This window comes from Apodemus sylvaticus, chromosome 6, assembly GCF_947179515.1.
Source record: "Apodemus sylvaticus chromosome 6, mApoSyl1.1, whole genome shotgun sequence".
Taxonomy (NCBI): domain Eukaryota; kingdom Metazoa; phylum Chordata; class Mammalia; order Rodentia; family Muridae; genus Apodemus; species Apodemus sylvaticus.
The window spans coordinates 14,795,568-14,812,401 of NC_067477.1; the positions used below are offsets into that span (position 1 = coordinate 14,795,568).

At 42.4% G+C, this 16,834-nt stretch overlaps 1 protein-coding gene across 4 annotated transcripts in view; it reads left to right on the forward strand.

The window, feature by feature from the left end:
* Positions 1 to 16,834, forward strand: part of Setd3 (SET domain containing 3, actin histidine methyltransferase) — a 69,007-nt gene that overhangs the window by 48,007 nt on the left and 4,166 nt on the right. For all 4 annotated transcript variants that reach the window (XM_052185109.1, XM_052185110.1, XM_052185111.1 and 1 more), the window contains 5 exons: positions 9,284 to 9,342; positions 10,082 to 10,196; positions 14,130 to 14,204; positions 15,176 to 15,342; positions 16,173 to 16,258. In XM_052185109.1, the coding sequence (XP_052041069.1) occupies positions 9,284 to 9,342; positions 10,082 to 10,196; positions 14,130 to 14,204; positions 15,176 to 15,342; positions 16,173 to 16,258 (502 nt within the window). The remainder of the gene's footprint in view (positions 1 to 9,283; positions 9,343 to 10,081; positions 10,197 to 14,129; positions 14,205 to 15,175; positions 15,343 to 16,172; positions 16,259 to 16,834) is intronic.

The following is a 16,834-nucleotide window of genomic DNA, read 5'->3' on the forward strand; positions in this document are numbered from 1 at the left end:
AATCTTAAAAAAAAGGAAGAAGAGGAGGAGGGAGAGAAGAAGAGGGGGCTGGTTCTCTTAAAAAAAAAAAAAGGGTCAAGGTCTCTTCTAAAATTCATCTATCACTTAAAAGCAAGACAGGAAACCAGCTGGGCAAACTCCAAACTCTGCATCTCCATTCTGATGTGTCAAAGCGGTCTTCAGATCCCCAACTCTTCTTTCATCTTTGCTGACTGCAACAGACTTCTTTCTCCTGGGCTGTTTCCACTCCCTGTTAGCAGCTTTCCTCAGCAGATCACCCATGGCTCTGGAGATATCTTGGGGTCTCCAAGGCAACTTCAATGTTAAAGCTTCTTGTTCCACGGTTTGGAATCCACACATGAGCCTCTGGGCTCCTCCAAGGGGCTGGTGTCACATCTCCAGCTCTGCCCTCTGTAGCACTCTAGGCTCAGGTTGATCCACTTCAGTGCTGCTACTGTTCTTGGTGAGCATCCCATGGTACCTGCATCTCCAATACACTGGGGACTTCCACTGTAACCAGGCTTCACCAATAGCTGCTCATAGGATTTCTTCATGGTGCCAAGCCTCAACTCCTTTGCATGACCCCTTCAGTGCTGGGCCATCAACTGCAACTAGGGCTGCACCTTCACCAATGGCCTTCCCTGGCCTCTCACAGTGCCGAGCCTCAGCTGCTCTTCATGACCCCTTCATGCCTTCAAAACCAGTACCACCTGGGTGACTCTTACACATTACCAAGTCTAGCTGCAGCATGAACTGCAACCTTGGCTATCTCTGGAACACAGCTTCTTTGTGCCCTCAGAAAACACGAGAAGATTCCACCACAGTGATGCTCTTCTTAATCACTGCTGATTTCTTAGCTGCAGCTAACTAGCATCAATTGTCCCAGTAGTTTCTTCTGTTGACTCTAAAGCCAGAGACATATGGCCGAAGCTGCTAAGTTCTGCTGCTTGCAGGAGCTGCAACATGGCCAGCCCCCATGTTCTATTACATTATCACCAGCTTTCTGTTTTCCAGCTCCTTCACCTTTAATACTCAAACCATATATTTTATATTTTTCCTTTCTAAGCTTGCTACACTTATTCAAAATGGTCTTCATGAAACTTAATCGGAGAACAAAGTCTCTGTTGGGCTTTTTTGAGATTCCTTTGTCAATGCAATTAATCTGAGTCTCTTCACTTTAGCCTCAAGCAGATTCTTTTTTTTTTTTTTACGATTTATTTATTATATGTAAGTACACTGTAGTTGTCTTCAAACACTCCAGAAGAGGGTGCCAAATCTTGTCAAGGATGGTTGTGAGCCACCATGTGGTTGCTGGGATTTGAACTCAGGACCTTTAGAAGAGCAGTTGGTGCTCTTAACCTCTGAGCCATCTCTCCAGGCCCAAGCAGATTCTTCAGACAAGGTCAAAAAGTAGCCACAGTCTTCATCAAAATACCACAAAACCATCTTTAGGCCACATAGTGCAATTCTTCTCATTTGGTCCTGGTATGCACAGTTCAAGTCACTCACAGCAGCACAGTCTTCCACATTCCTACTATGATGGCTCATCAAGCCCCACCTAAAACATTCCACTGCTTTCCAAATCCAAAGTCTCTAAATCCACCTTCTTTCAAGCAAAAACATGGTCAGGCCTATCTCAACAATACCCCGGTCCCATACCAACTTCTGACTTAGGGTTTTACTGCTGTGAATAGACACTATGACCAAGGCAACTCTTATAAGGACAACATTTAATTGGGGCTGGCTTACAGGTTCAGAGGTTCAGTCCATTATCATCAAGGTGGGAACATAACAGCTTCCAGGCAGACATGGTGTAGGAGGAGCTGAGAGTTCTGCATCTTCATCTGAAGACCATTAGCAGAAAACTGGTTTCAAGGAAGCTAGGATGAGGGTCTTAACCCCCACCACCACCACCTATGCCAGCAAAGCCATACCTACTCCAACAGAGCCACACCTTCTAATAGTGCCACTCCCTGGGCCGAGCACGTACAGACCATGACAAAATGACACCTATTTTGGAAGAATTTTGGTAATTAAATATACAGGATAAGGTTCTTACAATAACCTCCACTAAATACAGAGCTGGCGGCCATTGCTTGTGCCCCTGCTGTTCTGGAGACAGCACTTCTTGTGTCTACTTAGGCCATTCTTTTCCTAGGGCAGGACTTACAGGTGCAGTCTAGATGTCAGCACTCTGTAAAGGAAGTGCATACTCCTGATCCTGGTCAGACCAGCTTAGACAGTGAGAAAGAAAACAGTGTGTTGTGATGCTGAAATAATTGCTTTTGTTTGGTGGTATTGTTTGAGGCAGGGTCTTACCTAGTAGGCCTGGCTGGTTTGGAACTCACTGTGTAAACCAGGTTGGCTTTGAACTTGCATAGATCTGCCTGCCTCTACCACCTGAATGCTGGGATTAAAGATGTGTGCCACCACATGCTGCTAGCTTGCTTTTTGGTGAAAATAAGTTCCTATAAAACAACTGCCTTGCTATTGTGTTGATTTCTCGCTTTGTGGTGTTTGTTTTTTAATTTTGAGAGGAGTGAGGATTTGGAATTTTACTTCTGAAGAAACGTTGACCACTTAATGGAGACCAGGGAATGTGGCTTTATTATGGTTGAATACTCTTGTCAAGCAGCAGAGATGTCTGAGGCTAGGGAGTGTAGAAGTAAGCTTTAAAAAAAAAATATTTTAAATGGTTGACCTGAGGCACTGAGATGGCCCAGCAGTTTCCTTAGCTAACTTTCCTAGGGTGAACACTATATTCTTGGAGTAAGCAGTTGTATGTATGCAGGGTGGTGTGAGAGCTTGTCTTGCCCCTTGCTGGATTCTTAAGATAGATCTTCAGAGACAGTAGAAAAAGTTTGACATGGTTCTTTGCCACCTAAATGGCAGAGAAACAATTCTTTGTCTCTCTCTCTCTCTCTCTCTCTCTCTCTCTCTCTCTCTCTCTCTCTCTCTCTCTCTCTCTCTCTCTTTCTCTCTCTCTCTCTCTCTCTCTCTCTGTGTGTGTGTGTGTGTGTGTGTGTGTGTGTGTGTGTGTGTGTGTGTGCTGTGCAGGACTGTCCACATAAGGTGTTTCTCAGGTGCCCTCGTCAGAGCTGTCCTCACTTGGGACGAGGGAAAGATGTTTTTGAGGCTCTGAAGAACTCATGACTGGGAACTCATTGCTGGTGGCTAAAACCGTATATCTGCCTCACTAACTTACTAGCAGGGAAAGGAAGTGCCTTAGACTGGCAGCTCCAGGACCTTGGGAGGTTGTGGGGACAACCCTAGGGGGACTGGAACTGAGGCCTAATGCGGTCCACCTTTGTTTCTTGTTCATCTTTCCTCTGGCTTTGCTGGATGTTAATTTTGTATTTTCCATCACAGGCACTCAAAAATTTGTTGGTGTATCAGTTTCTTTTCTAAAATTTTCACCCTGATGTGTAATTTATAATTGTCTACTGTTAACTTATTTTTATTTTTTTCCTTCTAAACCAGTAATTATTTGAGTAAATAAGTGATTGACAGCCCATATGTGGTTGGCTTAGGCCCAGTTTGGTGTATGGTTGATTTTCCTTCAGTGTATATACATGGTAACTAATAAGTACACTGCAGAGATGGCTTTTTTGGTAATATTTTAGCAAATTGCAATTAAATTAAATTTAAATTGCAGGTAGACTATAGATTCAGTCATCTAAAAAGTATTTTTAAATGTAATGAACAATAGTGTTATTCTAATTTCATATTTTATTTTAAAGTGATATGTATTTGCTAGGAAAAAACCTTCTCTTCCTCTTCTATATGCACAACACGTGTGTGTGTGTGTGTGTGTGTGTGTGTGTGTGTGTGTGTCTGTCTGTGTGTCTGTGTGTGTGTGTGTGTGAAAAGCAGAAGCTCTTGATTAGATGTGTATTGATGTAGTTAAATTTTTATTTGATCATATTGAGTTTGAAGAATTTTATGATGAAAAAATTCCCCAAAGAATTGAATGTAATCTGTGTTTAAAAATAAAAGTCTTAAAAATTGATTTTTCCTTCAAGAGCTGAATATATGAACCATGCTTTGATTCTGATTTATGGACATCAAAACTAAGTTGTAGATTCAATAGATATTTTATGATTTGTCCTTCTGTTAAACTGTTCTGTATACACTTAGAAAATAAAATACAAGAAGAGGGTTCATTGACTCATAGAGTCGTGCTGTGACATGTCCTGTTTCCAGCTTGCCTTGGTCACAGAGCGTCACAGTCCAGTGTCTGGCTTCCTTTTTGTTCCCATCTTGCATCTCTCCTTCATTCTGCCTCCTTCCAGGGAAATCTCCTTTCCTTCTCTGGTATTGTCTTAAAGAGAAAAGGGCTCCATTCAGGCCTGGAGGACCAGTTGATGGAGCTGTCTGCTGTGTCTCTTTTCTCTTGTCTGCTTTGCTGAACTTCTTATCAATGTTACATCAGATGATGTTCTACGAGAAGCCCTGCAGAGCATCCCAGTTATGAAACATATGTGTCTGTCCAAGGTCAGATATGAAGGTCTGTGTCTGGTTTCATCCTGGTAGCAGTAAGAGAAATGGGGTCATCTTTGGACTTAGGTGTGTCTACCTTTGCAGAGGAACCTATGTTTAAGTTTAAATCATGTAAAATAGATGTATTTTAATCATCAGTTTAATAACACAGTGTTAATGGCTTTTCATCAGAACAAACTTAGGAAATGCATTCCTGTAGGTATTGAAAAGAGTAGTTGCTGGACTGATATTTGTATTTTGAGAATTAACTGATTATGGATTACAACAGTTGTAAATTCTCTAACATACGGTATTTAGGAGTCATTTTTATGGACCGATCAACTCCCCTTTTAGCATGGCTCTGTGAAGTAGTGACTGATGTATTCTGGTTGGCCTCCTGAAGCAAAGCAGTCCCGGTGTAGGAGATTCCAGCAAAAAGGGATGATGGGTTTTGGGAAGACTTGTGCTCTGGGATCTTATTATTATGTGTTGGGATCTTTCCTTTTTCCTCAGTGTTCTTCAGCCTTTATTTAGGTTAAATTTGCTTCATTTGAGAATTGTTTTAGGAAGTGCCTAACCATATTCATGCAAGTGGCATTTTAAAATGTTTACAACTGCTTATTTCCCAGTGCTAAACACAAAAACACCCTTGATTCAAATGCATTTTGTTCCTGTGCACAACTATTAACGTTTTGAAGCTGCTTTGCACACTAAATGTTTCTGTGTTGGGGATCCACATAATAATGGAGTGTGCTTGTTTGGTTCTTCACAGAGGTTTGTTGTAAGAGCTTAAAATAAAACTGCTGCTGACTTGTGTGATGCACAGGAACTGTTTATTTAATGTAAGTGCACCCTGAATCGCTCCTCTCTCAGCCTGAGGAATTTGCATGCTGCATAGCAGCCATCTTCTTTTATACTTTATTAAATATCTGTCAATTATAAATATCAAGGTTTTACATTAATGTCAAGATAGTACATCAAAAATTCATGGAATATGTGACTTTTTCCAAGGGTATTTAATACTTAATGCATTTGTGTCATTTTTCTTCTCAGAGATATTGACAGCTTTTATTAAGTGTTTGTTAGGGAGATTTCATTTTTATCAAGGGACTATAAAGAGAAGCTGCATGCTAAATCAATTTTAAAAGCCAGAATATCATTCATTTTTCCATCTTCAAACACTTATAATCCATAGATTTTATTTAAATTTCTTCTTGGTTTATTTTTGTTTTATGTGAGTGGTAGTTCGTGACAGCACTTTAATAAGGATCAACTATCCTGACTGTAGTGGTTTTTAATTTCCTTAAGCATCACTACTAGACCCATGCAATATGGTAAATTTTTCAAAATGTCATACTTACATATTTAGCAATATTGCTTCTTTTTATTGAAGCCAAACAAACAATTTTAGATATTAATCTTTCCCAAACATAGTGATTATTTTGTACTAGGCACAGTATTGCTGTTTCTTAAGAAGGGTGCCTCCTTTGGATGGAAAAAGGGGTACTTTGAGAGGGCTTCCCAGCTCTACATAGAGATTCTAGAATTATTTTACTTCTCACTTATTTTTAAGGTAGAGTTTTCTATAGCCCTGGTTGGCACTTACCCCTAAGTAACTGAGGTTACAGGTACACATCGTAGCCTTGGCTTTAGGAGCGGCCTTGCATGCGCCCCATCTGATAAAACCTGTGCCGGTGTTTACTTCCCTATCAGCTATTCACTGTGCTCAAGAAGTCATCATTTGTTGCTTATGATTCGTAAGGAGACCTGTGTCTAGTTTCAGAAGCTGTTTATTAGGATTTTGGGTAGCGCAGCTACTGAACAAGGGCTCCTGCTGGCTCCTGTTGGGCCCTTGCCTCAGAGGCCTGGTTCTTGGGTCTATTTGAGGATGCTCTGCACTGGTCCCACATAGACCTTTGTCTGGGAAACCATGACACTAAAATCAGTTGGCCACCAAGAACGAGGCTCCTGTTTCAACTGCAGAAATCTTTGAAGTGCTGGGAAAGTCGTCAGGAAGGTCAGACTCATGGCAGTTACCCCAGAAGGGAGCAGAGTATCCTGCCACGTACTGGGAGTGAAATATTTTCATATGAGGAGATTTTTAGAAGCTTGCAGTTCATTTCAAATTATTTTTTGGCAACAATGAAAGGGATAGTTTTTTTTTTAAATTTCTCTTCAGGTATTAAAGGAAAATTGTTTGCAATCAACATTTGTCTTAGCTTTGTTCTTTTTTTTTTTTTTAAATAAGGGAGTCCATTTATTTCCAATATTAAGTTTTAAACATTACATAAAAATTATAGGTGAATTATTTTTGATATTCAAATACTTCTAAATCCTTGAAGAATAGTATATTCAGGTGAAGGGTACTGGCTTTGGTTTTTGTTTTGTTTTGTTTTAGAAACCTGATTTTATTCAAATGAGTGTTGCTGGTAGGGATGCATGCATTCTTTCATACTGCCAGTAGATGGAGCTGGCGTCACAGCAGAGCAAGCCCTGCTGAGGAGGAGGCCACTGGCTGCCTCAGTGCCACATTTTGCACTGTTAAGTTCTTGTGTCAGTGCAGACTGCCTTTTATACCAGAATCATGTGTACTAGGTACACCCTGTTTTTTGAGAACAGCTATTTCTAATGGTTTCTGAAAATGTTATATAACCACACAGAAAATGTACTTACACATCTTTTTTTACTGAGGCTTTTATTTTTAATGATTTTGTCAGGACCATTAGGTCATGCAGGGTGTATGCAAACTGTTAGAAGATGCACGTTGGTTTAGCCCTCCATCTTCTTGGTCCTGGAATGGCCATACATGTTCTTGAGGAATCCACGGCTATCTAAAGATACTCAACTGTTGGAAGAATCTTGAAGTCCTTTTCAAAACTGAAAACTGTCCATTTTTTCCCCTATTATCAGCCTTTTGAGGGGAGGGTGTTCAAATTTTATTATTTCTGAGGTTTCACATAGGAATTTACCAACTTTCAGAAGGCTGTAGTAAATTCCGTAGTTTAAGTGAATTAAAACATTTTTTAAAAATAACATTTTTGCATCTTTTAGACTTTGGAAAGAGACATTTGGGTGTGCAAAGTTCTCAATAATAAGATAAAATGAGATTTCACTTTATTACAATCAAAGGAAAATTGATCAATAGAATTCGTTCTCTTTACTATTTTGAAGTTTGTCTCTTCTTCCCAGGTTAGTTTTGAGAGAAGGAAAGGGCCTTATGGTGATCTGTATGCTTAAAGAAAACTCTGAGTCTGTCTTGGCTAACTGTAGTTAGTAAGAGGAAGATGTGCCTTGAGCCCCCAGAGCAGTCTCCAGAGCCAAGGGCCGCACTGACCTTCCCTGGTATACTATCTCCTGGACCAGGCTGGAGATGCCCTGCGATGTACTAGTCTGTATGTTCCCTTAAAGTCTCTTATTTAATTGCACATTGCTAGCACGGTATTCATTTTATCTCATTCTGTTTTGTTTATGTTGAGACAGGTTCTAGCTATGTAGCACAAGCAAGTCTTAAAGTTTCAATCCTCCCATTTTAGCCTCTCAAGTGCTGGTGTTTACAGGTATATACAGGTACACCTGGCCCAACATGCATCTTAAAGATTATGTAAATACAGTTTTACATTTTGACTTTTCTTCCAAAGGCTTAAAATGAGGCTAAAAAGAGGGAAGGGGCAGGCACTAGGAGCTACCATCAGTTAGCCCTTTGTAGTATATGATTTGTCTGAGACTGCGCACCAAGGACAGGCTTTTGTTTCCTAATTGATTATGGTTTGAGCCACTTGTACCTCATTCCCTACTGCCCCGCACACAGTGCATCAAGCACAGTACAGGGAGCAGTGATAGATTACAGTTCACTTGTGGTGCCGTACCTGGGGTTAAAACTGCTGCATGGAGCCACACTTGCAGGCACAAGATGAGCTTCGGCAGATCTGGTCTCCAGCTCAGAAGCAACCGTTTGTTCATCTGATCACTTACTGCAATCTGCCTATCAGACTGTAATTGAAACTTAAAATGAAAATCACACGTTACAGCTTCAGTTTCTTAATTGAGGTAAAGTTTTAAGTGCTTAAAGGGCTAAGGGGTAGGGGATTATAAAAAGGGAATGTGAAGCTATAAAATTTTCTTCAATGTGTGAAGTTTTGGACATTTTTTCAGGTGTTCTTTTGTCTAGAGAAAAAATAATTTAAAATAATGCTGGTCTGTTTTATCTTTATCTTACTTCAAAATTTACTTCATTCTCTCAAAAGACTTTACTTTGCTTGATTTCCTGTGTTTGATCCACATTTACTATGTAAATAATTCATTTGCACATAAGTCGATTGTCATCAAGTGTTATTAGAGAATGTGAGAATATTTCTAGCATACTAGAGGGGTTGTAAGTGTTGCTTCTTGTGACATACAAAGAGAATAAAATCTAGTCAGAGAGCACGAGATCCCAAGATAGGCAGGCCCTCCCTGTTGGCCTTGCAGGCTCCGCATTCCCTTCAGAGCTCGTGGTTGTAGCAGAGGGTGTGCCTGCCTTTGTGAAAGCAGTCCACCTTACACTGTTTTGTGTGGTGCTTGTGGGTTCCGGATGGAAGTAGGAAGGAGCAGATTTATGGCGGCCGCTGGGCACAACAAATTAAGTTGACAGTGATGTATGAAGGCACAATAGCACGCTGATCCCTCGGTTGCGCGGCTGGACGCCTCCTGCTTCATTTGGCTCTTGTTAGGATCTGTTAGCAGCTAAATAATGAAATTCTGTTGACTGATTTCTGTTTTTTCCCCTTTTTTCCCACCTCTGCTTTCTAAAACCATTCATTCCCAGACCCATCCTCATGCCAACAAACTGCCCTTGAAGGATTCTTTCACTTACGAGGACTACAGGTTTGTGTGAGGGGCGGCGCTGTGTTGAGGGTGGTTTCTGAGGATCTGGAAGTGAGGGAGCTCGGCAGCTGTGACCTGCAGCGACCACTTACAGTGTTGAAATGGGGCGGTCTCAAAAGCCACGGTGAGCAGCTTTGATAAGCACTGGCGTTTTGACAGCTGCCAAGAAACCGCTGTGAACCTGTAATGTTAGTGACTTGCCTGAGGTAGCCAAGGGGTGTTTGGGCTTAACATTAGTGTTAAGTATTGCTAAAGGATTTTTTACTCTTTTAAGTAGATTAATATTAGTGTGAAGCAGGGATTCTTTTTGAACATAAAGTTACTACACTACACTATGTAATAAAAGTGCCATGTTCCACATCTCATCCCAACTTGGAGGGTGTCTGATTAGGGAAGAGGAGCAGCACCCACCAGTCAGGGCGGCTAGAAGCTGGGTAAAGTGAGCATTCAGCTGAGAGGGAGAGCTGGCTTTGGAGACAGCAGTTTCCTCACCATGCAGGTTGAGACCCTGCTTCTCTCGGGTTCTTTGCACACTCAGCCGGCGGCCATGCACAGGCCACCCCCATTTCCTGCCATTCTGCCCCCTCCTCCTCTCAATCCTGGATTTAGTTCTAAATGGTACAGAAAAGCCTGAAAACTGGGAGCCACCCAAAACCTCAGTTTCCTGATTGAGTGCGTTCTTGTGGGGGTGGCTTTAGACAAATTTACTCTTAATTTGTTTATTTTCTTTTTGTAACAGGTGGGCTGTCTCGTCAGTTATGACACGGCAAAACCAAATTCCTACAGAGGATGGTTCCCGAGTGACCTTGGCTCTGATTCCTTTATGGGACATGTGCAATCATACCAATGGCCTGGTAAAGATCTCTTCCTGGGGTTGAGGCTGGGGGCTGCTGGGCTTCTGGGTAGACATTCTCCTTGGCTTCCTGTTTCCTCTGCCAACTCTCACAGGACAGGTGGAAGCAAACCTTGCTGCTGGTCTGCCTGCCTCTGGTAGAAGCTGGGCGTATCTTCCTACTGAAAGCTACATTTGTATGGTCTGAATCACAGCGCCGACCGGCTCCCACATTCCTTGTCTGTCTGACTGAACCACAGGCTGAAAGAACCACTGGCTTTCTTATTCTCTTACGAGTAGGAATTTATTGAAGAAAACCTTTCATCTCTGACTTTCTCTCTGTGGCTCTTTCTGTTCTCTGCTGATTCCCTTTTCGCCCCTTGCCCTGCTCTGTCCCTTACCCTCTGTGATTTACCTGCTTGGCTCTGGAGCCTTTGTGTGGGGAGCTTTGTGTGCTAGGCTCTGGGCACAAGTGCAGGCAAGGCTGCCTGGCAGCTGGATGAGTGAAGACAGGAAGCGTCTTCCTGTGGCTGATTTGGTAAGGGAAAAGGGCTAGTCCTGTACCTCCACATTCTTGGGTTCCAGATGACATGAGACTGAAGCTGTTTCTGTGATGAGGACTTCGTGGTCCTCACAGGTAGGGAGGTGACAAACCCAGCTCATTCTGAAGTTCTTAGCACGGCTGGCCTGCAGGGTGAGTTGGGTTTGATTCCTGTTCTGCCGTGCCAGCTTGCTTTGATATTATTAGCAATATTATAAATAGATTAAAGAAATGCTGAAAATGATTATCCCACATGTATACGGAGGCCTGAGCACATGCGCTGTTTACCAGACACTCGAGGCAAACTGTCCTCCTGCTGATTCTGGTAGTCTCTCAGTCTTAACAGTATTTGAACTGTAGCAAGGGAGAATGACACTTTTATAATTACATTTTGTCTTAATTTAGATATGCTTAATTTAATTAGCGGGACTAAGAAATAGTAGCATGTTTTACATTTTCGTTAATGAATATAATTTTTATATTCTTTGTTCTTTTTTTCTCCTTTAGAGATATTTTTTAAACTGGTAATCTTGAAATTTAAAGTTTCAAGTAGCTTTAAATACCTGACCCTTGCATTTTCTTTTCTCTCTATATGAACTAGATCACTATTTTCCAAAGTGAATTGATCATTAAAAATTATTTTCACTTCCAATATTAAATAATCAAAAAGAATTAAGCAATACAGAAGTCTCTAGTAAAATAGGTCACTCTTTTCCCCTGCAGTCCCAGTGTCCTCTGGTTTACTAGCTGCAGGGAAGGCTGCTGCAGCTGAGGGTGCTGTCCCACTGTCTTCTGTCTTTTGACTATTTGTGGCACTTTCACATGCATATTCGTAGGCGTTCTGAGTTTGGGCATTGGTGTTACTTACCTGCCAGTATGGTAAAGCTGCACTTTTGAGTTTATCTCAAATTAAGAATAACAGACAGCTCTTGGCATATCATTTTCTTTAATGTAATTTGTGTGTCCTGTGACCTATCAGGGTTCTCTGCTAACCTTAGGACGGTTGTTCAAGAAGCCTTGTCCCACATACCTAACTGGATACCTTTGTTGATTTGTTTCTGTGGCTGTGAGGTTTTGTGGGATTGAGTGTGGGAGCATTTAAGGAATGCAGTTTCAAACTGTAGAGCTGTGTATCATACTCAAGACCAGTTAGCCTCTTTAACATGAGGTACTTGAACTCAGGTCAGGTCAGGCTGTTCAAGCAAAGGCTTTTATTCTGTGTGTCCATGTGGACTCTCCTTGTACCATTAGATTCTCACAGGGGAACTCAGGAGAAAGGCATGACCCGCTAGTGCTCTGCTAGTGCTGTCTGCTTTCAACAGTGGTCCGCACCCTAGGGACACTCTGTGGTGGCAGCAAGGCAAAGAAGTGCTGCCTAGGATTCTGGTGAATGGGAGTGAAGAAGTCCTTTGCCACTTGGAGAAGCAGGTTTTAAGAGGTTCTAAGGCCCAATTGCAAGCTATAGGAAATATGTCTCTGTGTGTGTACTCTTGCACGTGTACATATCTACAGGTTTGTGTAGGTGTGTGTGTGTTAGTTAGTTAGTTAGTTAGTTAGTTAGTTAGTGTGTGGATGGAGGCCATAAGTCAAGGCTGCATGGCTTTCTCTAGTGTTCTCCACCTCATATTTTGTTGTTTTGGTTTGGTTTTTGATTTTTGAGACAGGGTTTTTCTCTATAGCTCTGACTGTCCTGAACCTTAATCTCTATACCAGGCTGGCCTTGAAATCAAAGATCTACCTGCTTCTGCCCCCTAAAGGTGTGTGCCACCACCTGCCCAGCTCTACCTCATATTTTGAGACAAAAGTCTGGCACACAAATCCTGGAGCTTGCTGCTTTCACTAGGTGGTCTAGGAGGCTTCCCTGACATTGGCCTTCTGTGAGGATGTTAAAGATGTACACCACTGCGCTTGGGTTCTTTGTTTATTTAATTTAACGTAAATGCTAGAGATCCAACTAATTCTTATGCCTGCACAGCAAGCATTTTACCACTGCACCATCTCCCTCATTTTGCAAAGGTGAATCTTTAATCTTGCTAGATCGGTCCAAAATTAGCAGAATTTGTCTTGTCAGTTTACCTGAGAAGGTTTCTGCTAAGGTGTTTATAGACCATTGTATATGCTGTGATGAGAATAACCCTTGTGACTATTAGTCAGTGTGGTAGGAAGCTTGCAAGGCCCTTCTGCTTAGCTGTTGAAAAGTCCCAAGATATTTGGATTCTAAGCTCACATCAAAACCCCAGTTTTCACATGTACAGGTCTCACCTACTCTGACTTGTACGGTCCCCAGTACCGGCATAGCCCACCTCAGTGGTTTGTACTTGCTGCTGCTCCCCCACCCCCTCCCCCACCCCTGCTCAGAACACTTGTTCCTCAGATGCTGCTGACATCTGAAACCCCAAAAGAAGGCTGGTTTCTGAGTCTCAAAGCAGAATAGGAGTTAAAGATAGCTCCTTGTGGGAGGGAACAGGACTGTGGCCTACACTGCAGAGAGCACCGGGCTCTGAGGCCTCCTGGGAACTCGGCACTGTCCAGAGTCCCTGTGTGATCAGCACAGCACAGTGATCAGTGTAAGGAAGTGTACTGCAGCCAGCACCATGCAGGAGGGTGGAAGATCACATGTTGATAAAGCCAGGGCAAGAACTAGTCATGACGGGAAACTGTGTAAAAAGATTCAAAAGGTATTTAAGAACATGTGTATTGCATGCAGAGACCATGCCAAGACAGGTGTGCCATGGATTTGGGTCAGGATAGGGGCCTTTCTGTACTGTCTGTACCATATGGGCTTAGAAACTCTTAGTAAAAAGAAAGGGACTAATAACTGTTTACTGTGCCTCTGCTTACCTGAAAGTTTTAAGTGACTAATTACAGAGTAAAATGTGTCTGTGACTTAGAAGTGGCTCTTGTCTTCTTGATTCTTCACAGTAGAAAAACCCATTTTTTATGTATTTCTGGTGAAAGAGCCCAGGACCTTGTGCACATTAAACCAGTGCTCTCTCACTGAACTAAATCCTTCCCCACACACTTTGTCCCTGGACGAAAGTTAGATAAAAATAACATTTGTTGGTAAATACAGAAACCTCAAAGGCCCCCATTACTAGTGAACAGGCATGGTGGCCAGTACGGATATGTGCCTTTTGTCATCTATGGAGACCTTACTCTGGCCTCAAAGGCAGTAATTTTCTAATAGTGGGTTTGGTGGAGACCCAGAAGTGATGCACATTGTCTTTTCCCAAGAGAGATTTACTTACTTCAGACTTGCAGTTTCCTGTACAATCTTTGGTGTGCATGGAAATGACTGACATCCTTACCAGCTCTTTGCTCGGATGTTGAAAGCCTTTGCTGCCCTGCGAGCACCTCTGGTCACCTTTGCTCATGGACGCCTGTCTCTTCATCCTGTCTTTCTCTCCTGCCTAGATCACAACTGGCTATAACCTGGAAGATGACCGCTGTGAGTGCGTGGCTCTGCAGGACTTTCAGGCTGGAGATCAGGTGGGCTTCAGCCTTCTAGCCAAGAGCCAACCCCTGGGCCCTGAGCGAGGCTGTTGTCCTTAGGAGGCGAGGCACTGGGCAGAGGGAGGGGCTGGGACACTGACCAGATCTTGGTCAGAAAGATGCTTTGAATTGTACTTTGCATCCTCAAAGAAAATAATGGAACTGTTTGCACAACTGAACTACTATATGTGATACTGTTTGCCAAAATAGATTTTGTCATATAATACTGAAACAAATGTTTTGTTTCATAAGCTGCATTCTTTATAAAGAGGTGTTATTTAAAAGAGGTGCGGCTTAGGTAGCTGAAACCTAAGGGAATTAGAACAATCATTCCTGTTCTCTTAGACTTTCACTGTGATACGTATATTTTTTATCTAATAATTTGAGTAGAGGCACAGTTAAGTTTCCCAGCCAATTTGAAATGCATATCTATAAATCTCTGTATTTATTAGTTTTACAACCCAGCATATAATAAAAAACTTATAGAGACAGACACTGCCTTCCACTTGGTCTGCTCTCGAGAAACATTCACAGCCTGTTAGTTTGAAAGTGCACAGGCTGTGGAAGTGGGCTTCTGACAGGAGTTAATTTAAAGACCTGTCTAGAGTATTCCTGTTTTAGAAGGAAAAGAAGACGTGGTACATTCTGAAGTACAGTTTAAGAGAGGGCTGTCTATCTGGAGGGGCTTAGCAGTCCTGGGTCAGTATCTCCCTGGGCCCTTCTCCCCCTGCCTGGTAGTTGTAGACAGGTGTGTTTGCTTCACTCTCCTGTGCTGAGTTTGGGAACTTAGGAGGAGTGCACACATATGCGTCAGGTTTTACCAGTGGATGTGTGGTTACTTGAGCAGTCTGTCTACTATTGTAAAGTAGTGCTAATGTCTGAGAACTAAGCCTTTGCCCTGCACTGTTCTAAGAACACACACTGAGTTTGTTTTATGGCCTTCTGTTTTCTTCTTTACTGCATCTTAGATTTACATTTTTTATGGCACTCGGTCAAATGCAGAGTTTGTGACCCACAGTGGGTTTTTCTTCGACAACAATCCACACGACAGAGTGAAGATCAAGCTTGGTGTGAGTAAGAGCGACAGGCTCTACGCCATGAAGGCCGAAGTCCTGGCGCGGGCTGGCATCCCAACGTATGTACAAGATGACACGGCTTGGTGCTTCCCTTTGCTGCATGTAGTATTCCATTACATAGTGTTTAATTGCTGTGTTAATAAAACTCCTCCACAGTACTGTGTCTTAATCCTGTTATCCCTGTTAAACAGCAGATTCAGACCTTGGCGATGGGTGGTGATTGCCCAGTGCTTCCAGATAGATATAAGTGTGCTGCTGGCACTGCTCATGGCTAGTTCCAGGGCTTCTGGCCTGCAGTCCTTGTTAAGTTAAATAAGTGCTATGGTGTCTTTCACCGTGAAAAGGCTAATGACATGGGTCAGTTTGTTTTGTTTAATTCTTTGCCACCATTAGTTTCTGTAATGAAGTCATGACCTCAGTGATTCCATGAATTTCTGGTTAGTTTCTTTAAATTTTCTTGCATTTGAGGTGTGAAGTGGTAAAGAAGATGAGAATTATGATTTATTAGTTCTCCAGGGACTAGAGGAACCATTCTTAATGAAAATGGATTATCTGAACTTTTTTTTATTGAACTTGTCAATATTTGATTAATGATAAAGTGTGAACTCAACATGAGTTATTGTTAATGCTTCTTAAGGACTGTGGGTGTGTTTAATTCTCTCACTGTGAGCACGTGACCCCAGAGCAAGGTCGTTAGGCAGCAGGCATTCTGCAAGGGTGGCCAGTGCCTGGCAGGGCCCTACCCACCAGCGTCCAGCTTTCCAAGGTGCATGCCTACCATTTAGTGAGGCTCAGCTCTGCTCCCTGAGGACCACTGCTGGTGTGTGGGCCTGGCATCTTCCTCTGCATTCAGAACTGTGGGTCTGATCTCAGATTCTGTTGTTTTCAGATCCAGTGTTTTTGCATTACATTTTACTGAGCCACCCATCTCTGCCCAACTTCTTGCTTTTCTCCGAGTATTCTGCATGACTGAAGGTAAAATTAATTTCAGATGAAAAAGTATTTTTTCTTCTTAAATTGTGAAAATGTAAAGCATGGGGGGGTGATTCAAATTAAAGATAAAATTCTTAAGATGGTAGAGGGAAGACGGCAATTTTAGAGAAAGAACTAATCTGTTGTCCACTGGGATTAAAGAGTCTAGACACCCTGGGAGGGTAAGTAAGACTGCAGACAGCACCTGTATAGACACAATGTTCCTGGCCACAACTCTGTATTCCAGACCCAGGAGGGATTAAATCCTGTACTGAGCTTAGAACAAGTCCTCTGAACTGGCTGTGCTGAGCGACCTGGGAGGCCCTGATTTTGTTCCCCGCCCTAGACTGCGCTCCCAGCCCAGCCGTTGGGCTGGAGCTTTCATTTGTAATGGGGCCTGTTGTTTTGTTACCTTTAGTCTGGTGCAGAATAGCTGGGCTAGAGAATAAGTGAATGATTTACTGAACAGATAAATGGTTTTCTAGAACAAAACTGCCTGAGCATTAGGGAAAGTGTAGCTTGCTAAAGCCATCCATTGCAGCCACTGAGGCTGTCCCTGTGTCTTCCCCATCGCTTGTG